Raw genomic sequence first — 23,840 nt, 5'->3', positions numbered from 1 at the left:
AAGTACAGATCTAAAAAGTGGGACTAAAATGATGCTGAAAGAACAGGCTACACATCAGAGGGACAATGAACTAACATCTGCAGGATGAATCATGTTTGCTTCTGGTTTGACTCTAATCCCATCCTACAGCAGAGAGTCTGACAAAGCATTGGGTGCATCCATACGGGTGCATCCAGTCCTACAAAAGGGATAATCCTGACGAGAAGAAATCTCTTGCTGCTTTATTGGTATTTCAGAGAACAGAAAAATAACAGCTTGCAGAATAGTAGAAAACACTTGATGTAATGTATTTATTTGTTTGGTGATCACTATCATACTATAAACTATCTGAATTTTAAAATTTAACTCACCCGACTCAAAAGGGGCTGCACTAATGTCAGGTCCATTCATTAGTTTCCACAATGTAGCTATTTTTGTTACTAAAATAGTTAGACCAGTATAACTCCTATGGTGGATGCAATGATATTGTATCATTGATATACAATAGTGCCTTATATCAGCATAACTTCTTCCCCTTCCCATAGAGAAATAGCTACAGCAACTTTATATTGATAAAATTACACCCACTCTATTGGGATTGTACTACTTTAACTATACCCGTATAATTACTGGTACAACTTCTATGTATAGGTAAGGCCTAGTACATCTACTTTTAATAGCAAGGGTTTGCATTTCATGAAGGGTTTTGTGAAGGTGACCCAGGTAAATCAGGGACTCAGGCAAAGAGTGCCTTTCTCTCTGTAAAGAGGTTACATAAAAAGCAAAGAAATAGGCTTCAGTGACTACCCAATTCCATCCAGCTAGCACAAGGCTATGCTGCAGTTGTAGAAGGGGCTGGCTGAGAAGGCCTACTAAGCAAGAATGAGAGGGTTACCACTAGGGATGTCAGCGTGTAGTTGATTGTATGATTAACTGATAATCCTGGGCTTATCGGATCATCCTGTCAACTAAATGCATTCCCCCCACCCTGGGCACTGGATCCCTTGGAACTGTCTGTCCCTCCACCCCAAAGCTGGTGCCTCTGAGAGAGAGGCAGCAACACGGAGGGTGAGGGGGGCAAGCAGGAAGCCAGTATATACGGAAAAACAGCTTTCAAGTTGGCTGACCACACATATTGGCTCATGCAAAGCCGCTTGCCCCCCTGTGCTGCTGCCTCTCTCTGAGAGGCACTAGTGTGGGGAGAAGGAGTGGGCAGGAGCCGATATGCATGAGAAGCTGGATTTTAAGCTGGCTCTCCATATGTGCTGGCTCTGCACAGCCACTCCCTCCCCCCGCAATGCTCACTGCCGACAGAGGCTGCTCTTTGGGATGCAGGCGCAGGAGCTCAGGCCCCCCACAAACAGGGGTTGCTGCTGCCCCATGCTGCCACCTCTGTATTATATGCAGCAACATGGGATGGCAGGTGGGAGCTGGTCTGCATGGGGAGCTGATTTTTAAACCGGCTCTCCTTGCGAATCGGCACCAACCTGCCCCTCCATGCTGCTGCAGCAGCATAGGATGGCAGGAAGCTCCCTGAGAGTGGGAGTGGGAGAGGACTGGGTGCTGGCCCCGCCCCCAGGGAGTATCGAATAATATTTGGTGCAGTTACACAATTATTCAATTATCCAATATCTAACATCCTTAGTTCCCACATGGGGAAAGTGGAGCCAGAAGAAAACCACTATTCCTTCATTTTCTTTCTATTATAGGTAATCACAGATGGAAGAAGAAAAAGAGTGAGAACTGGGGAAGAAAACTTCAGTAGGAGACAAGTTTGAACCCAATGCTTATTTAAATAGCTACAATTCTGGTGGAAATTTGAGAAGGCTCTTGCCTTTGAGTTAAATACATTTAAAGGAACAGAAGCAATGGCTAGCACCATCAAATTCAAGAGATGTCAAATACCTCGCAGACCAGACCAACACATGTATGAAATGTAGGTGGTGTTGTCATATTAACTTTAACATGTTTGTCACTGTACTGACTATTGTTGGAGCCCTGCATGGATACAATATTTTGTATCTGCATCCACATCTGTATCCGCAAAAATGAGCCGCGGATATCCTCATCCATATCTGTCGATCGGAAACCCATGGCTATCAAGTGGGTAGTCGTGGATTTGCATGTTGTTACTTTACTTGAAGGAGATTTGTGATACATAGACATACTAATCTTAAACTTATTATAATGAGAGGGAATGGGCAAATGGGTTAACGTGTAAAGGCTTTGAATAAAAAGGAAATACATTTGAAAATTTTGAATTATAAAAACCCAGAAAGTTCATCATTATAGTTCCCTACATATTGTTAAAAATTCAGATTATGATTATTCTGTGCCATTCTGCTTTTGTCATGTCTTGTTTCCTTGAGATGTAAGTGAAACTGCAAAACTAGGAAAGGGTCCTAAATGTAAATCTGAACCTGTGACTCAAAAACGTAACTGTTAAAAATGTGGTGCTACTGTCTTGTACTGGTGGTCATTCTTTAGTGAATTATATCCCCAAACTAGATTTTAGAAAGTAAACATTAAAGTTACCAGGCTGAAACGGCTATTCAGAAATGACTGAAACAACACTAACTGTTCTAGAAGAACAGAAAACGTTTCTCTTTAATAAATAATTATGAATATATTGATTTATAATTTTAATCAACTATGAATATTTTCACTTGTCTTAAAACAATAGAAAGCCTCTCTCATCAATTTTCCTTAATTCATCTTGTCAGTAAACATTAGGACAATTATTTCTAAAAAACCCCCACAGAATAGACTATAATAAGAACAGGCTTTTATAAAAGGAAAAGGAGAATGAAGGGACAGTTTTCACATTTTGAGAGCTGATGCATTTTCTTAAAGCATTGCTGTGCTGATTCAGCACCAAACTTATTTCCTATCGGATGTGTAATCTTTGGTTAAAAAGATAAAAACAAAAGAAAAAAAACACTTTTCAAATGCCAATTGAGAGTGCAACTTTCCAGAACAGAGTTATCCCCTCAGAGATGGAGATGGCCACAACATTTGGAAATTATGAGACTGCAAAACTTAAATAATAGGAGGAGGAGTGCAGAATGGGGCGATTTATGCAGAAAGATTAAAGGGACAACCCTAGTCATTTAATCACTGAAGTACTTCCAGTGAAGTCAATGGGTATTTGTATGAATAAAGTGAGCAGGATTTTGCTCAAAATGAACTCAAATGTGTTGCTTAACTAAGTGATGACTAAATAGAAGACGAGAGATGTGGTAATGGGGGGAAGGAGAGAGAATGTTGCAGTTAGGCAGGTGTAGCAGCTGCCCCCTGCACTACGCTTCATCTTGATCTCCAGTATTTTGAGATTGGCTTAAACCTTCAAGCATGAGATTTAGAATCCCTTCCAAATATTGTCAGCATTAGCTATTATTCCTCTTAATATTCTTTTCCATAAAAGTGTCCAATTCTGTCTGATTCTTGTCAAGTTCCTGGCCTCTATGGTCCCTGTGGCAATACATTTCGCAGTTTAATTACAAGTTGTGTGAAAAAATACACCTGAACCTCCATACTCTGGGTGTCCCTAATCCAGGAACACCCATGATACAGAACCTAGAAGGAGGAAGAGCAAGTGACTCAGTGTGCTGCTGTTTCCCCTCGCCCCCAGCCGGGATAAGAGCAGCAGGGCAACATGCTTCTCCTGAGGCTTTTCCCTGATGTTCCCCTAGCAGCATGAGGCATGGAGCCCTGTGTGCCCCCATGGGTGGGGTGCCAGGTAAGTGACCCACCCACATCCCCCTCACACTCAGATCTTGCCACATCTTCCCAAACCTGGACAATTTAATCTGTTTCCCAGGGTTGCCTGACTGAAGAGGTTCAAGTGTAATCACTTTTCTCAATTTTGAATTTGTCACCTTTTAATTTCATTTATTTTCCCGTTGTTCTTATGTTCTAAGATGGAGAAAACAGAAGCTCACAATCTACCTGCTTTTTACCATTCACTTTTTGGATAATATTATCATGCCCTATTTTTTTGTCTCCTTACGAACATAAACAATCCCAGTTTCTTTCCTCTCCATCTCTTTTTTCTAACCACTTTGTCCAATTATATTCTATTAGCTCCTGAGTCATGCTGAATTTTGCCTTCAGTGGGACAATACACAGACATGCGAGGAGTCCTGGAGCACATGAGTGCAGCCTCAGAATACATAGTATGGATTGAGCAGAAACATAACTAAGATGCGTGGGAAATCTGCTGATTCAGTTTTTATATAAAACCTTATTTTAAACATAGAATAGCATTGCTGGATACCACAGAAATGCCCAATCTATTGTGGAACTTGCAAAATTTGATGTGATTGTTTTATTTCTCTATTTTGTGTGAATGAGTTTGGTGTTTAATTGCCAGCCATTTTCAATGCACTGTGCAATGATCTTGCTATTGAACACACAGGCACATGCAAACTAAAAATGACAGCTTGGTTCCACACTGACAATTGATCTGTGACATCTGCAGCGGCTCTGAGGCACAAAGAGAAAAATGAGTTGGCACCAATAGTCTAGAAATATTATGTGATGGTTTTAACCTGGACCCGTAAAGGAGTATGAATGAAAAAGATTGAGACTAACTTTCATATCACATGGTTTATTTTTGTAAAGAGGAGAAGCCTTTTTTCTGGAAATCAGAATTTAAAATGTGTTTTCATCAATTCGTTCCTGATTTTCCTCAAAAAGGAAATAAAGCGCGCACACACACACACACAAATCCCCTTTACGCTTAATTATATGGATGTCCTATAGGTCCCTTTAAATAACAGTTTGCACTATTTAGATACTTGCCCATCATTTATACAAACATATACAAGCAATTTCCTTATATTTTCCTTTTAGGAAATAGGTTTTTTAAGATAAATTTAAGTCAAGACATTAAAGGGGTTCTATGTTAATTCCCAGTGGGCTAAATTTAAAATAGATACTAATTGATATATATATTGGTTAAACGAAAGGGGTTAGCAGTGCAAGTGCATCAAATCGGCATTTTGTGGGGTAGGAAAAAAAAGTGTAAAATACACTTTTTTTTGGTAGGTACTAGATAGTTCAATAAAAGCAGGTTCAATCCCCACCCATGCCAGTTCCTAGTAGCTGATTTTATTACTGTCTTCTTTTGTATGTATGTAAGTTACATCTTGTTTCCACCCCCTCTCTCCCCCACTCAGTGCAAAACTGGCACACTACCTCATCACTCATCATCACATCATCTAAAATATACATAATTATCTATCACCACCGAGTTTGGCTCAAAGATGACCATGAATGACAGAACCTCTGAACCACATTTAACTCTCATTAGTATTTGCATTACAATATCTCTTAAGAAGCATAATAAAAAATCAGCATGGTAGGCACTAAGCAGACACATTGTGCAGAAGACAATCTCTGCCCCAGAGAGTTTCCAGTAAAAGTGTCAGATGGAACACTACTGGCATAAATCCAAAGTAATTCTACTCATTTCCCTCTTCAATGAAAGGCACTTCCATGTGTAACTGATAAACTCAGAGCAAGATTTTTCCCCTTACACTTAGTTTCATTTGGATAATTTTGAGAGTTGTGCAAACAGTTGTAGGAATTATTTAGTTACTCAGACAAACCAATTTTTTTTTCATGCAAATATAATTTGTACTAGAAATGAAATGCTTTTCAGGCTGAGATTATTCCAAACAACTACGTCTAGAATTATCTATGAATCACGAGATTTAAAGACAAAAGGCAGGAGGTGAGACTTGGTATTTTGTATCGGACACTGAATTTCATAAGGTCATATTCCAGGTGCCTTCAAGACATGCAGCTTTCTAATTCACCCACTGTTGTCACGCATTTGCAAAATGTGATCACCTTTTTCTTATGAATCAACGTAACCATTAAACACTAACTCAAGGGGAAAATGCCATTATCCAGGCTGACAGAGATAAAGTTAACTGCATGATGAATTTACTCAAAGATACTAGCAATTAAAAGGAATGGTTTCCCCTAGCTACACATGAGAAAAGATAGGGATGCACACCAGACTTCCTGAGTAAATTCATCTTGGGTACGGTTACTATGCTGGAGGTGGTGCAGAGGCATAGAGCTGCCAACTGGGGGCAAAGAGGGCAATTGCTCTGGGCTCGGTGATTCAAAAGGGCCTACGGCTCCCAGCCATGGATACCACCAGAGTGGCAGTGGCTGGAGCTCCAAGAACTTTAAATTCCCATAGGAGCACAGTGAGCTCTGAGAGCTGCCTTGTGAGGGGGAGGGAGTCCCAAACCTTCCAACCAAGGCCCTGCCCCTTCTGGGAGTATGGAGCTGGTCCCCTCACCTTCCCCAGGAGCTTGTCAAGTCTGTCACCCCTCCCCCTCTCAGAGTCACACTCCCTCAGTAGGTGCTCCAGGGGGCATCTTGCTTCAAAGGGATACTATGTGCTCCAGTGCTTCAAAGGAGCAGGACCACTGAGCTGCTGTTGCATTTGTGTGTAGGTGCTAGTTCTCTTGACTAGTGCAGAAGGAAGACAAAGCTAGTGTCAACTTGGCACTTCTTCCTCTGTCAGAGTGCAAAGCCTGGAACCATGAAAGAGGAAGGGCTCCTTGTGCAAGCCAGTTTAAGGGTTTGACAAAACTGGGAGCCAAAAGTAGAGGGTACTAAATTTGTTATGTGATCTTCTGATCATTATAAGAATTCTAACAATCAAATGTGTTTACATAACTGAAAAATGGTCATCTGTCAGATGTCCTGAAAGCACCACCTTGTTTTGTTAGAAATGCTTTCACAGGTATTAGGAATATGCAACTTTCTAAAAAAAATCACTTCTGAAACAAAGAAAAATGAATGTTAAATGACTATTGCAAACAGCAAAGGAAGCATATCTTGAGGACTTAGATGACTTTATTTGCTGATACAAGGATGACCCTTTGAGAAATTCCCCATAAACCCATGGCCCATTTGAAGGATATAAGCCCTTCCTTTAAACAAGTGTACTACTGGCAGACCAGTCATCTGCAGGCAGAATCAAACTTGGGACCTCTGGAGACTGGTGCATGAGCCTCTACTGCATGAGCTAAAAGCCAGCTTGCTATTAGCTAAAGCCACTACATGGGGTAGTGCACCACTTCCAGATGGTGTATGGATTATACAAGGGGTGTCTAAAACATGTTTATATTTAATAAGCATGTTATCAATTGACTTCACAATCTGGTCTCTAATGATCATAGAAAAGAGCTTTCAGAGATCATGATCATATCACATAGATTAATTTCAATTTTACATAGACTTTTTTTCTGACAGTTTTATAAAGGCAAATAGAAGATTAAGATCTAGCCATGGGTTTCTTTCTTGCAACATTAACACATTTCAACACACAGTAATAATGAGATTATTTAGAAATGTTTAGATATAAGCCATATGATATTTGGCTTTTTAAACAAAAATGGATGGAATGAGCAAAAGTTAACATACATTAGTCATCTGGGGCTAGCCGGATTGTCTATTAGTACCGTAATGCCCAGGATTGATGTTTACCGTCTGGAGGTTGGCCCCTCTCTTATGTGTATTCAGTAAGTACCACAAGGAAAAAATACCTCACCTTGCTATGACCCTCCCCTCTACCTGACATTGATTCATGTTGTAGTGTTCCATAGGGAAAGGAGGTCATCATTAAAAGGAGAGCCACGAGAAACATCTCAAACAAAATAATATTTCACCTTGGAGGAATTTTTCATGATCTGAATAAAGGGAAATACATGTTTGTACCTCTCTATAGAGGGCTGTTACAATGCCCATTAGTTGTCTTCCAATTTAATTAATGCATGAAATTATTATTTAAAATCAAGCGGATCAGATAGCAAAAAGCACATAAAAGTCATTCAAGTTGGACTAAAAGAAAATTAAATTCCCGGGAAAGCTGTAATTTATGAATGCTATTTAAGTCACAAAATAGGCAAAGACCTTGTGAAATAAATTGTATGTAGGACCAGACTAACTCATGGGCTAAGGGGTGCTGTAGACCCATGGGCTGGATGCGGCCCCCTGGTTCTTTTTATTCAGCCCACAGTGAGTCTCTGCATTGTAGGCTGGATTGTGGTCCCTGAGCCTCATCACCTCTCCCACAATGCTGGAGCCATGAGCCCTGGCCCCTAGGCAAGAAGCAGTCAGGAAATCTCTGCATGCTGCCCCTGTCTCCAGTGTCAGCTCTGCAGCTCCCATTGGTCAGGAACTATGGCCAATGGGAGCTGCAGGGATGGCCCGTGGGTATGGGCTGCACCTACCAAGTATAGTGGCTTGGCTTCTCAACCTAATGGCTGGACATGCTCAACACCACCAGAAGCAGAGCAGCACAAAGCCAGGGCAAGCAGGGAGCCTGCCTTAGCCTTACTGTGCCACCAAAAAGGAGCCAACTGATGTAAACACCTCCCAGTCAGAGCCTGCACCCCGCACTCCCTCCTGCCCTTCAATCCTCTGCCCTAGCCCAGAGCCCTCTCCTGCATCCAAACTCCCTCCCATACCTCCAATCCCATCTGTACCCCAACCTCATGTCCCAGACTGAATCCCCTCTTACACCCACACTTTCACCCAGAGCCCACACCCTGAATCTCCTGCTACCCCGCAATTCTCTCTCACGTCTCTGGCCCCATCCTAGAGCCCAAACCCACAGCTGGAGCTTTGCCCCCTCCTACACCACAATCCCCATCCCCTAGCTTTGAGCCCACTCCCACACTCCAAACCCCTCAGGGACCCCACATAATCTAATAGCCCTGGGCCCACAGCAGAGTTAATTTGGCCCTGATGTTATGTGTGGAAAGTGAATGTAAAATGATACCAAATCAGAATGGTAGTGTTTGTATTTATATTGGACAAGTGTAAATGACAATACATGGTACAGGGTGGTGAAAAATCAGGGTCTAAAAATATATCCTTGTTATCCACTAGCTCTTTCACCCTCATTTTCCACTTTTTGGTTTCTCAACCATTTCTCACAAGAGTGCCTACTTCTGTCTTTTTCTTTACTTGAAAAGGGTCTTTTCATCCTTAGCCTGGGACCAGAATGCTCCAGACTCCAGAACTCTTCTCTTTTTGAATACTGCTGGGTATTTTACATCAAGAAAAGCATTGGATTTTGAAAACTTACACCCCAATTCTTTAGAAAACAAGTTATATTGGAAATTAAGAAAGAATATATTTTTTAAAAAAAGGAATGTTTTTCGAACCATAGCTCAATTTTTACTTTTCCCCAAAATGAATCAGACTGGCTACCTGAATCACCATTCCGGGACACAGAGGCTTACATGCTCACGTGCTTCCACAGATCAAATCTGTGGTTCATTTTTTTGATGGAGCTCTTCGTTACATAGAATTCCATGATGCCTTTGAGGCATTGGCCTTATTTGGGCATCAGAGCATCTCAGGGTATGTCTACACAGCAATCAGAGGTGCCAATGCACCACGTGTTGATGTACCCAAGCGAGTTTTCATCTAGAGAACAGTTATAGAAGTGAAGCCGCAGTAACACAGGCTTCTGTAAGTACCCAGTATCCTGGGTGGGCTTGTATAGTGCATGCTAAAGCCTGTGCTGCTGCAGTTGCATTGCTCTTGGTACTTGTGCCAGCTAGGGGAAAGGTAGTTTGGTTGTGCTGCAATCATTGCCTCTCCCTGTGACTGCAGTGTAGATAAACCCACAATGGCAGCTCACCTGGAACTCCCAGGCAAGCACCAGAGCAAGGCCATTCCACTGTTCATTCCTCTATGCAGTCAGGCAACTTTGCTGATCCAGGGCAAATGCAGCTGGTTGTGACTGGCTTCTACAGGGAGGAGAGAAGATAACTCCACAATCTCTTTCCCCTTGTGCAGCTGAACAGCAAATAGTAATTATCTGGCTTTAAGTCTTATCTGAAGATTTGCTGTATAGAAATGTTAACGGATGAGACCATATCATGTATATTTCTATAGTTTTGAATTTGCCTGAGAAATATTATCATGGGCCAGATCCTAAGCTGGTGTAAATCGTTGTAGAGCCAATAAAGTCACAGAGATGGAAGTCAATGGAGCTAGGCTGATTTTCACCAGTTGAGGATCTGACACTATCATTATCACTGTGTGCAGTACAGATGGGCTAGGTTAATGCCTAATGAGTCTGTATTAAAAAAAAATACAACAGTCTTCTAAAACAGCAGGTCTCTGAGTCACTGCTGCTGGACAAAATGATACTTTTAATGCAGCCTGTGATGCATCCATCTGTTCTTGACATCTCAGCCCTGAATTGAATCCTTGAAGCCACTTGAGACAACACAACAGCTTTACTGTTCATATGATACTTAAAATCAAGTACAAGCCATTGGGTGTGGCGCAGAATTGACAGGGTAAAATTCTGTGGCTTGTGTTATGCAGAAGGTCACAATAGATGGTCACAACAGACACTTCTAGCTGTAAAATCTATAAATCTGCAACAAAAGAAATAATTAAACTGGAAAATGTGACCCCTAAATTTGGAAAATGCTGAAATCTAAGAGTAGCATTTTAACATACAGCAATCTCCTAATTAGAACTTGAAGGAGAACAATATAAAAGGAATGACAATAATCAAGTCATTCAGTGTGTAAATCATTGCCTCCATATTGGAAGAATCTAGCTCTGACGGCAGACCATTCTACATAGATGGTAAGATCTGTTTTGACAGTGTAATTAATGGTAGTCTCAGAACAGAAATGTAAATCAAGAAAGACATCAAGGTCACACTCTGTAAATGTGTACTAAAGTTAGAAGAGAGATGTGGGCAACACTAACGTGGGCCCGTTGATGGACTAGTTACAAAGGGTTCTATTTTAGATCAGTTAATTAGCAAGAAATTATAGTCTAACCAGAATTTAGCATCCGGTAGACAGCAAAGTAGTGTTGACAGCTGTTTCACTGTTCCAGACAATTTCTTTGTTCTTCTAAAATATTTAAATTGCATTACAAAATACAATCTTAGTTTTTCAGGAGCAGGAAGGAGATGAGAAAAATGTGAATTTAATAATGTGGTATTTTAAAAATATATTACAGACATTGATTTACTTATCAAAGGGCAGCAAAGGGGAAAAGGAACCATGGGGCAATTCTGTTCCTATTAAAATCAATAGGAGTTTTGCCACTGGCTTTAGGTGAAATAGAATCAGTCCCCATTTCTATATATACTTTAGAATTTGTGTATCTGTGAGGCCATCTATATGTCTGTAAGTCTGTTTGTTCAAGAACTCCTACAGAGCTTTAGCCTGAGATCCCCAACCCTCATTCCAGCTAGATACAGAGCTTTTCGGGCCCCTTTACAGTATTCAAGGGGCCAGAGTGGAGGAGTATCTCAGCCCTTGTCTTATTAATAACTTTATATAACTGGGCCCAAATCTTTAGTTGGTGTAAACAGGTTTAAGTCCCACAGACTTCAATGCAGCTATGCTCATCTACACTAGCTGAAGATCTGGGCCAAGTGTATACAATTTTATATGTAAACTGGCAGGAGGCTCTGGCCTAAACAAATAGACTTTATACACCTACTGCATAAACCTTTTTATGCCAACTCAAATATCAATGTTTTCTTGCATATATTTCTGTAAAAAGCAAGGTAGGACACCTACTGGACTTAAAAGAGGACTCCCTAAGATTTTTTTTTTCATTGCTGGTGGAACCTGATGGGGTAAAGAGCTGGAGGAAGGTTCTTGAATACTTTGTAAGGGTATGAAAGAAATCTCTAGGACAACCGGTGAAGGCACACTGGGCCTTCCCCAGTGTGATAGCTTCTTCTTAGGTCTGGTGGTCTGGTAATATCTAACTAAATACTTCTAAGTGTTGGAATTTAAACATGTTAATGCTACTCTCTAGCAAGCCAACAGCGTTCAAAGACCCAAACAGTGAAGTTCCTTCTTTGCATGATTTTATTTTTAGAATAATAGAATATAACACTGTAAGGGACCTCATGAAATCACTTAGTTCCATCCCCTAGATACATGGGAGGACACAATATCATCTAGATTATCCCTGACAGGTGTTTATATAACCTGCTCTTTAAAATCTCCAATGATAGCAATTTATTCCAGTGCTTTACTATTCTGAAAGTTAGGAGGTTTTTCCTCATATCCAACCTAAACTGCCCCTCCTGCAATTTAAGTCTATTGCTTCTTGTCCTATACTCAGAGGTTAAAAATAACGAATTTTCTCCCTGCTCCTTGTAACTCCCTTTTAGGCAGTTTGAAATGCTATGTCCAACTTCTGACTTCTCTTTTCCTGACTAAAAAACCCCATTCCCTCCCCAATTGTCTCTCATAAATCATTTTTTGATAGGATAGCGAGTCTTGTGGATAAGGGAGAAGCAGAGGATGTGGTATATCTAGACTTTAGTAAGGCGTTTGATACAGTCTCGCATGATATTCTTTTCAATAAACTAGGCAAATACAACTTAGATGGGGCTACTATAAGGTGGGTGCATAACTGGCTGGATAACCGTACTCAGAGAGTAGTTATTAATAGTTCTCAATCCTGTTGGAAAGGTATAACAAGTGGGGTTCCGCAGAGGTCTGTTTTGGGACCGGCTCTGTTCAATATCTTCATCAACGATTTAGATATTGGCATTGAAAGTATGAATATTAAGTTTGCAGATGACACCAAGCTGGGAGGGGTTGCAAGTGCTTTGGAGGATAGGGTCATAATTCAAAATGATCTGGACAAATTGGAGAAATGGTCTGAGGTAAATAGGATGAAGTTTAACAAGGACAAATGCAAAGTGCTCCACTTAGGAAGGAACAATCAGTTTCACACATACAGAATGGGAAGTGACTGTCTAGGAAGTACGGCAAAAAGGGATCTAGGGGTTTCAGTGGACCACAGGCTAAATATGAGTCAACAGTGTGATGCTGTTGCAAAAAAAGTAAACATGATTTTGGGATGCATTAACAGGTGTGTCGTGAGCAAGACACGAGAAGTCATTCTTCTGCTCTACACTGCACTGGCTAGGCCTCAGTTGGAGTACTGTGTCTAGTTCTGGGCACCACATTTCAAGAAAGATGTGTAGAAATTGGAGAGGGTCCAGAGAAGAGCAACGAGAATAATTAAAGATCTAGAGAACATGACCTATGAAGGAAGGCTGAAAGAATTGGGTTTGTTTAGTTTGGAAAAGAGAAGATTGAGGGGGGACATGATAGCGGTTTTCAGGTATCTAAAAGGGTGTCATAAGGGGGAGGGAGAAAAATTGTTCATCTTGGCCTCTGAGGATAGAACAAGAAGCAATGGGCTTAAACTGCAGCAAGGGATGTTTAGGTTGGACATTGGGAAAAAGTTCCTAACTGTCAGGATGGTTAAACACTGGAACAAATTTCCCAGGGAGGTTGTGGAATCTCCATCTCTGGAGATATTTAAGAGTAGGTTAGATAAATGTCTATCAGAGATGGTCTAGACAGTACTGGGTCCTGCCATGAGGGCAGGGGATTGGACTCGATGACCTCGCAAGGTCCCTTCCAGTCCTAGTATTCTATGCTTCTATGATTCTATGTTTTCTAGACTTTTAATAATTTTGGTTGCTTTTCTCTGGACTCTCTTTACTTTGTCCACATTTTTCATGAAATGTGGCACCCAGAACTGGACACATTACACACATGGCAGGAATTGGGATAAAACAATGTATCACGGTTAGACCAAACATACTAAAAAGTAGCTGCAAATACAACACAAATACCTTGTTTTTGTCAGTCTCATTTTTATCACTGTTAACCATACTGAAAGAAATGAAAAGAATAAAGGTGTGAATTTTTCTGCTATACACATAGAGACCTTACCTCCAGCTGTTAAAATCTAAATAGGTCTAAGATTCCTGTCTGAGAGCCAGGCTCTCACCTTGCAACCCAATGACTCAGTTAAGATCAACTGCAGTGCACTTGTTATTCAATCCTTTAGTAAAATTCTCAGAGGTTACATCTGGGTCTTTTTTCATTTAAGAGTTCCCAGCTTTGGACCTCATCCCCTAAGGTGATGCTCCAAGACCAGTTTAATGAGCTTCAGGATACACAGTAAGATGATTATTGTATAGGTCAGCTCTATTTGAATGGGATTTTGTTTGGTTTGTTTTAACTGATAATTTGGAGGGTCTTTTTCTATTAAGGCATTAAGGTCAATTCATCTGTCTCTCTCTCTCACACACACACAGAGAGGGGAGAGGAGGAGAGGGGGGGGAGAGAGAGAGAGAGAGAGAGAAATCCTCAGTCCAAACCTTTAATGGGCAGAGCACACACAGCACGTGACTGAATGGCAAAGGGGCAGCAGCAGACAGCCTGCTTGTCTCAGAGATGGGAACACACTCACCAGTGTTACCATTTGATATACTTGTTCACTTTACTTAGATCCACTTTTATCTCTCAAATAAGAAAATAACAGGAACAGAAACCCTCTCCTTTGTGGCTGGAAGACCTCCTCCATAGCAAACATTTGGAGGAGGCAGTTAATTCCATTCTTTAGCGCTTTCTCTTGATAGAGATCATTGAAAAAACACTGGGAAGGGAAGGTCAGGAGACTGCAAAGAGTGAATTAGATGGAATAAGCTGTTAAAACACCCCCAGAACTGACTCATCTGAAGTAATTCCACTTTCTGATGCCCGAAGAAAAGAATGTAAGAGGTTGGAAATGGAGCATACTTTCCCTTTAAGACTGTAGAAAAAAATCCCCTGGGCCCAAGAGTGTAGCATTCTAGCCTTTTACTCTAGGGACATGTCTGGGAAACAGGGAAGGCAGCTAACAAGGGGAAAAAAAGTGGTCTCAGAGTTGCAGTGTGCAGTTTGGAAGAAAAATTCAGGTTTAGAGCCTGAGGCCACAGTTTCAAAGTGTAAGTGGGTACAAACTCCATATTCCTGCAGAAATGAGGAATACTGAGCAGAGTTGTTGTCTGGAAATGCCAAGTGTCATAGAGCAGCATTTCCACAAGGCATGCTGGGAACCAGATATTGTACATTAGTAAACTTCTTCACTCATAATGACCATTTGACATTCCTGAAAAAAATCCAGATTAAGGGTCTTTTACTGAGACAGGAAAGTAAACTGTAGGTTTAAACTGTATTTTTTCCTTCCCAGCTAGTGCTGTCCTGGGAAGTTTTGGGCATGAATGTTTGACTTTAAACTTATCTGTAAAGAAGAGTTTGTGTTATGTAAACAAGCCTCAGGGTGGAGGGGAGGCATCTCTGGGATGGGAGTCCTTGGTATTTGCATTTGATTTTGCCATATATCCTCTTAACCGGAATAAGAAGTGAGCTGGGAAATGCAATCTCTGAATATAGCATCACAACTAGCAGCAGCAACAATGGTGAGTAGCAGCACAGGCAGCAATAATAGCACAGCAGTGGTGGCAAAGAGATCACTAATTCACTCTTCCCACTATCCCAGAGCTCAAGATGAACTCACCTGAAGTCCCTCTGGACTATGGGACTTCATTGAACTTGAGCAACAACCTGTGAGTAGGGTGTAATAGTGGGATGTGGAATGTGAAAGGGGCATTTGTCTAACTGAACTTTCAAACCACAAGATGGGAAAAGTGTTTTACCTATCTGCATACTGCTCAGTCATCAGCACTTTTGATTAATGCTCACTTTAATAAACCTTTTCTTTTGTTACATAGACTCAATGCTTGTGAGTGTGGGAAGTAATGCCCATCACAGGTGTCCGGGACGGTGTTTAGTTTCCTCAAATTTCTGGGTGAGGCCTTGAGCTGACTTTGTTTACAAATTTTCAGATGAAGCACTATATATTGAACTCAGCCTTTGATTTTACTGACACAACCTTGCAGAAAGGTTACATTATCCCCTTCACAAACCAATGGAAGATGGACAGAAAGTTCTTAATAGTGAAGCATAGTTAGTCTTGGCAGGAGTCACGCAGAGGATGGGAGCTACTACTGTCCTCTAACAATGTGTACTGCTTGGGGACACTGTCATGTATTCTCACTGGACAACAGGAATCAGTGGGGTACTGGTTCCTGCCCAATTTAGATAAAGCCAAAAGAACAGGTACTGTGCTTGTGTTTCTGGGTTCACATTCATCACTAATGATGTTTCCTTTCTTGGAGAAAATTTTATATTCTACCAAGTAAGCAGCCTGAGTTCATTGTTTAGGTGGTTTGGCAATAAATAAACCTGTTTTCCAATCTTGCTGTGGCAAAGAAAGAGTTTGGCTTCCCCCCCAGAGAAAAGAAATCATCAATCTGACAATCAAAGGTGAGAGGGATTTGTCCAGTGGATAGCCAGTTCACAGGCACAAAAGTTATCCATAGTAATCTCCAGTAATCTCCAGCATGTCCTGGTATTGTGTATGTCCCTGAAAATATTGGTTTAAATATTGGAAGACTTGACTATGGTAACCCCCTTTCCAAATGTTATGAAGACATCCTAATGCTTCTAATGAAATGAGCAAATATGTACTATATACTATTGAATAAAGCTATAGCGTTACTCCCATTCTGAATGAAACCTATGTGTCAATCCATATTTGTAGATATCTTTTGACACACTAAGCTTTATGAATGTATATATAAATGCACATCCAAAATAGAAATTATAGTCATAGATCAAATATAATTTTTCTGCTTCCAATTTACATTTCTATTAAACTATTAAAATTTTAGCTAAGTCCATGTGCTATAATTTAATGTGTTTACAACACTGATAAGAGGCAGCCTAACATTTCCACTACTAATGAAATTGTATTTCCCGTTAACTTTCTAAAAAATGCCTTATAATGACTTTGCCAAGAAGTTCTTATAACATCAGCAGCAGGAAAAAAAAAACAGACAAAAATCATCTTCCTAAAGATTCAAAAGGGTGCATTTGCACTGATGGATGAAACAGAACTTTGACCTTTTATCTGAAAGACGCTTCTGGGCATGTTAAATATCGACTAGTCTCATATTCCACTTTACATCCAATAGCTTCTTTTACAATCTTCAGATAAGTGAAGGGGGAAGTAAAGTTATTTGAAATGTTGCAATAATACGAATTGAAGAGTCTGTCTCTAGCCTGCCAAATGCTGAAGACAGAAACATGAAGCAGCTATTCCATGGTTTTCTAGCTAGTGACTTGTTTGGAAACTGGAAATTTCAATTAATAATGAACCAGATAATTATTGCTCTCCCTTGAAAATCTAATAAATATTTCTAATTTAAATATTTGTCTTACATCAGTAACTTCATAAAAGTTAAGAACAAATTAGTTCAATAACACAGGGATAATATTTTGATTAGAGAATGTCACAAAGTGTGAATGAACACAGATCTAGATTGTGAAGTCTCTCAAGTATGTTTGGAACGGCAGTTTTGCCTAAGACCTATTTCTAAATACCATTTTTTCTATAGTCCTCTTTTTGCTACAGTGCCACTATTTTTTCACCTTGACAAATAAGAAATGTGTAGATAACAAAATCTATCTGATTATTTATTCTAGAAATGGGAAGGAAATCATGTGTGAAATGAAGGTTAAAGTTTTCAAAAAACACATCATTTAACCAGCTGACTGCTAATCAATGTATAGCGTTTTTCACCAGGAAAGAACAGTGGGATGCCGACATATTTATTATATTACCTGATGATTTTGCCAAATGTAATATATTTTATTCAACTTTTTTACTTCAGGGAAAAGAGAGAGATCTCCTTTTAGATGGGAAGGCGATGTTTAAGCTGGAATGCAAAGTCACCATCTCAGGTAGATAAATAAATCAACTTGTCTTCTAATTTAGATTTAGAGATAGTCTAACTTTGGTGCCTTAAGTTAGGTACCAAATTCCATATTGAGGCACCCATGTTTGACTGCTTTGGCCTCAGTCCATGTAACAGCATCTTCATATTCATCACACAGTGCTATACAACAGCTAGGAAACATGCAGTTTCCTTGGTGGCTATTAAAAGTTTTATTGTATTATACAATTTATCCCTTGATGGCAGAGCTATTAAAGCTTCTAAACTTGGGATGAAAATGCATATACATGTGGTGAGGGAAGTAACAATAGCTATTTGTATTATAGGAGTAGCTTACAATATTCCATTAAACTGTACTGTATAAAATGTTATATTGAAGATAAAATAATACACCAGGCTCTTGGTAAGACTGCATGCTAATGATATTTAAAGACAACAATTGCTTTCCACTCAAAAGCTCCTACTGCTCTGCTGTATAGTAAATATGCCAAAAATAAATTTAAGGAGGCTTATATTCATTTTTGTTTGGGCTATATTTTTGCTTTCTATGAATGTGCCCTCATTTCATCAATATGATAGGGCATTATCATCATTGAGTGTAATGGAACATATTTGGGAATGTAAAAATAAATGTGGATAACTTCAAAAATAATAATTGTAATGGATTCAGTTTAGTTTTTTAACTTATCTGCACAATCTGTGCTCATCCTTTTTTATTAATGATAGTTAAAATAATAATATAATAACATTAATCTCTTTGTTAAGCAACTTAAAAGAGGAAAATGAGCATGAAATGTATGAAAGGATCCCAAAAATGAGTGGAATAATAATGAACAATGATTACTGATGAATAACAATGAAAATACACGAAATATGCCAGTACATATGCTACAGTATATGATCAGCATCTGTCATACCCATTCCAAAGCTAAGTAAGCTACATGCTGCCTTAGCCGTAAAAGATTTGACCTAGCATCACTTTTTACACCTGCAATTTAAGGGACCAACTAATTGTGAATGTAATTGGACTCATGTAGATATTTAGCATCCAGATATGTAGATACAATCAGTTATTTAAATATTTACATAACACCATTTTTGCCTGCAATTAGTTGCACGTACAAAACCGTGGAGGTGAGTAAAGAAGAAAAAGTTAAATCTAGGGTAGGGATGAGCAATAAGACAAAGGTGTTTCCCTAGAGGTAAGCCTCTATACTTGCCTGCGCCTCAGCAAGTATGAACGACTACAGTTCTTGTTGTTCATGGGTCACCGTTCCCAGCCAATGGAAGCTGCAGGAAGTGAAGCAGATCAGGGCACTGCTTCCTGCAGCTCCCATTGGCTGGGAATGGTGATCTGCAGCCAACAGGAACTGCAATCACATGTATCTGTGGAGATGCAGATAAATATACTGGTGGCAGCTCACCAGGGGCCAACCCTGGGGATTGGGGACCAGATTCAGCCCCATTATATTCCAGGCCCACTTACAAGTTCAAATAAAAATGACATTTTTCATAGCTAGACATTCAGACATGCAGGCATGACAGCATTATATACAAGCCTGTTTCTCAATGTACTATATCAATATAAAAAGCAAAAACAATCAAGAGAATCACACAGGAAAAATAAGATTTTAGTAGACATTTTCCACCCTGCTATTTTTACCAGTGGCTAGTGCAGATTTTCTTACCTGTTGTTGACCTGATAGTTGAGGTGATGTTGGAAGAGCCCATCACAGGGATACATTCATCATCTTGGGAATAACCTGCCTGAATGGCCCGCAGGTAACTGTGACTCCTTGTTCGGAAGCATCCAGGGAGGTCAAGGGCATCCATTGCCTGAGCTTCAACTTCGCTAAACACTGATTCACACACCGACTCAAATTGCCCATTGACCTCTGCTTCACTCATCTGAATAAATAACAACAATGCATTTGATTTTTGACTTGCTTTGTTTGTGATCATCACAGCTTCAACATCTCTCAAGTGGACACCTGTGCATTAATGAAGAACTGTTTAGCAAATAATTAAAGATTAGAAAGCCCGTCTGAACACATTTACATTTTAGCACCTTACATTAGCTATATACAGTATGTTCCATGCAATAAGCTATAGGTGACTATCTTTAATTTCTATTTGGTATTGTTATGTTTAATAAATATTAAGAACCATAACAGATTAGAAAATCTGTCCACCAGCACAACTGGGGAGTCGAGACCCATTCTATACCATTTAATTGTAAGTATTTACCCTAGCCTGCAATGGTAATGGAGAAGTGGGCTGTGTCATTCTTTCTGTGCACAACCTAACAAATTAACTAGCTACAAAGATGTGTGCATAGCACCATTTAAAGGGGATGTTGCAGACTGTCCTTTTCCTTTTGCTATGAGGGAACTCCAGGAAATATTTGTGTCACTTAGTGCTACACTTTAAAAGCCCAAAGTGTGCTGATAGAAAAAGAATCACTTGCCACTTTCGTTGAAACAAAACGGATGTGTCTGCAGCTATCAGTTGCTCTTGCTCAGGATGGTGTAGTATTTATATGTGACTGAGTGCTAACCCTACAATCTGGTTTATTAAAAATTGTCAACAAAACCCAGTACCCGGTCCACCAGTAAGGCCATTTTTTTAATTGGGCACAATTAGGAATGTAAATGGAGCAGCAGACTAGAAACACAATGTCTGTCCTTAGCTTGGGGACACCCAGGAAATCATTTACAATGGAAAAGATAACAATGGATAAGATGGGAGCATAAAGATGAGGTAAACAGTAAGCTGTACATGGACAGTGCACGAGGCAGGGATTGATTTCTACAATGTGACTTGGTCAAACCCCAAATGCATTAGTGAAAGTAATGTGAGGTGTAACTGAAAATGAGGGAGAAGGGTTGTGTAGCTTTGGATGTGTAATATGCCCCATATCCACCTCTGATGGTTGAGACGGATCAACTCAGCATAGTTTTGCAGCATGCCAAATAAAGAAACCAAACTGAAACCAAGTGGAAGAGGGAAGTGGGGAACCAAGTGGAAGAGGCCTCAAAGGAACCCTAACATAGTGGTGCTGTGACTTGGATCGGGGGCAGGTAACTCATATACACTTAGTATGGGGCTCGCAACCCAGCATAAAGAGAAATAGCAATGGTAGAGTTTAAGGGTTTAATATGAGGAAGTTAGCATCATGCTGGAGAAGTGGGTTAAATTTAAGGAAGGATCCTATAGAAACAGATTAGAGTGAGATTGGATACAAGTGAAAAAGGAGCTCAGGTAGTCAGTTTTTAAAAACAGAATGTCTGGAAGAGCATAGCAGAGGTCTGTTGAATGTCACTGGCTTTAAAAAAAAAAATAAGACCCATTGACAGCCATAAAAATAGTATCTCGTTTGCTTGCTTTTATCTTAATGCAAAAAAAGCCCAGAACAAAGCAGCAGATTTACAAGGATTATTTCTAGTGGTTAAAACTTTACAAACAAAATGTGTTATCTCGAGAAGTAAATGCTAAAAGCATAAAAAGCAAATCGAAGTTGTAGAAGAGGTAACAAAATAAATAGAAAAGATTCCTAAAAAGGAGAGAAAAAGCCTGCAGACCAACAATGTCTATTACTTATTTGCATAAGTCTACAGTAAAAATCAGCCATCCTTAAAGGGCTGACTTTAGTGAGTATAGCTGTGCAGGCAAAATATATGAAGTTAAGAAATAAGTGCAAAAAACATAAAAAATAAACTTAGACCTCTGAGGAAAAGTCAACTAAGAAAGGTGTTATTCTAGGAAATAAAATAAAAGAAGGTCCCAAAATAAAGTAGCTAGAAAGGTCTAGGGAAGTGTTTTATTAAAAAGTGAAAAAACTGATATGAATACTTTAAAAATTAACAAATTAACACTGAAGATCTTGGAGGAGACTATGTTGTCACAAGCAGTAAAAGTAATAAAGTGTTAAAAAGGACTTTATTACTTTTACTACCCTGAACTGTTTAATATATAAAATGTTAAAAAAGGAAGAAAAAGAAAGAAAGCTTGGTTTAATAATGAAACCCAGAAATGGTAACAGAGTTCTGTGCAGTGATGCTTAGTGAAATTCTTAGTAGCCTGATTATATAAAGGGAAAGTCAAATGGTGACAACTGTCACAACTATCCTTTTCTCTCCAAGATTCTTTACAATGTTTAAAAAGGCTATTTTGTGTCTGTAATAAATTAACTGTACTGACTGCTACAGGTAAAGGGACAATCTGATTAAATTGTGTGATTATGGATGAGTTAGTTGAAATCAATGAAGGAATTAGTATTTCTATATGGTTTAACCACAAATGTACTAGTGGAAATGTAGTCTGAGAACAACAGGCCAATGTAACCAGTGTAAAAAATACAATGAAAACACAATGCAAGGGGCACTGATCAGCAAATTGTGAAAGAATTTTTTTTAAAAACTGCCTGTCAAAAAAGTGAAATGTAATAACCAACTTACTAATCTCAAATGGCTAAAAAAAGAGTGAGAAAAAGTAATAACAGTAGTAAAAACAAAACTTAGCTAAAATCAGCAGCTTTTTTGTAGCGTAGCTATTTGAGATTTTAGTTGCTAAGTATGGGTTACATTCTATATAATGTACATTAATGCTGTAATTGCTTTTAAAAGAAATATGGTATTAAATCAATACGTTCTAATAATAATACCTTGTATAATATTTAGGGGATACATGCTATACAATATAAAAGCCACTGTGAGTGACATGGATCAAGAAAACTTGCCCTCTTTTTTCACCACAGAAAAGTAAAAAAAGAGGCATAAGACAGGCAATACTAGTTGGAGGAGGGTAAGAAAATTAACAAGGGACCAATACAATGACGCTAAATGTAAAACCACAGTGTGAAGAAGTTTATTATCCATTCTCAAATACTGTGGCAAAGATAAGGTCTGGAAAGGCCAGTGTCTTGCTGTTGGCACTGAGGGAACACTTCTGGGAACACGTGTATGGCTTGCAGAGTTGCAAGGATCATTCCATTCTGGAGAAACAGTCTCCAAATTTCATAGTACAGATGCGATGCTTGGATATTGGTGAGTAAAAACTGCCTATGCGGGTTATAACAAATATTGTGTGGTGGCTGAGGACCACTTCTGGGAATGTTATTTTAATTGGCCTGTATTCTGTTTCACTCCCAAATTTTCTGTAGTAAAAAAATGGGGGGAAAAATAAAATAAAATAAAATAAAAAAAAGCAAAGTTAAAATTGCAGAAGGGGGCTTTAAAGGCAGATCAAGCCTATAATATTATGGTAGGGATCTACTACAGACTATGAATTCAGGAAGAAGTATATGAGGACTTTTTTAAACAGCTGACAGCATAATACAGAACACAGAACTTGGTGGTGATGGGGAACTTCAACTATCCAGATATCTACTGGGAACATAATACAGCATTATTTTTCTTTCAGAAAGTAGAGAAAGCAACTCAGGAACAGACTGTTCTAGATTTGATTTTGACAATTAGGGAGGAGCTGGTCCAGAATTTGAAAGTGGAAGGCAGCTCGGATGAAAGTGATAATGAAATGAAGCAGTTCATGATTACAAGGAATGATAGGAGGGAAAGCAGCAAACAAAGGATGATAGATTTCAAGAAAAAAACAACAAATGGTCTGGTAGCACTTTATAGTCTAACAAAACATGTAGATGGCACAGCCCACTTCTTCGGATGACCATTTTTTTCTGTAACAGACTAACTCAGCTAGCCCCTGAAGCTCCAGATTTCAAGAGGCAGACTTTAGCAAATACAGGGACTTATTAGGTAAGATCCCATAGGAAGCAAATCCAAGTGAAAAATAGTTCAGGAGACTTAGCGTTTTTCAAATTGATATCATTTAGAGCACAAGAGCAAATTACACCACTGTGTAGAAAAAATTGAAAGTATAACAGGAAACCACCTTGGCTTTGCCAGGAGATCTTCAGTGATCTGAAATTCAAAAAAGAATCCTACAGGTTGAACCTATCTAATCCAGACTTCCCTAATTTGGCAACACCCCAATCCAGGTCTGGAGCACTCATAGGGAAAAAACAGTTGACTGGGGCCAGGAATGTTGCTGAATTAGGGTTGAAAGGAGCCCCAGAACCCAGAAGGAGAGCCCCTGTGCGCTGGTGGGCCTGGATACTGAAGCTGCATAGGTGTGTTGGGCCTCTGGAGCTCTAGCAATGGTA

General features: G+C 39.5%; 1 protein-coding gene across 5 annotated transcripts in view; it reads right to left on the bottom strand.

The window, feature by feature from the left end:
- Positions 1-23,840, bottom strand: part of DLGAP2 (DLG associated protein 2) — a 667,152-nt gene that overhangs the window by 46,388 nt on the left and 596,924 nt on the right. For all 5 annotated transcript variants that reach the window (XM_075923575.1, XM_075923576.1, XM_075923577.1 and 2 more), the window contains one exon: positions 19,351-19,570. In XM_075923575.1, coding sequence (XP_075779690.1) covers positions 19,351-19,570 — 220 coding nt within the window. The remainder of the gene's footprint in view (positions 1-19,350; positions 19,571-23,840) is intronic.

The sequence above is a fragment of the Pelodiscus sinensis genome, chromosome 3 (assembly GCF_049634645.1).
Source record: "Pelodiscus sinensis isolate JC-2024 chromosome 3, ASM4963464v1, whole genome shotgun sequence".
Classification (NCBI taxonomy): Eukaryota; Metazoa; Chordata; order Testudines; family Trionychidae; genus Pelodiscus; species Pelodiscus sinensis.
This window is presented reverse-complemented; position numbering and strand designations above follow the sequence as displayed.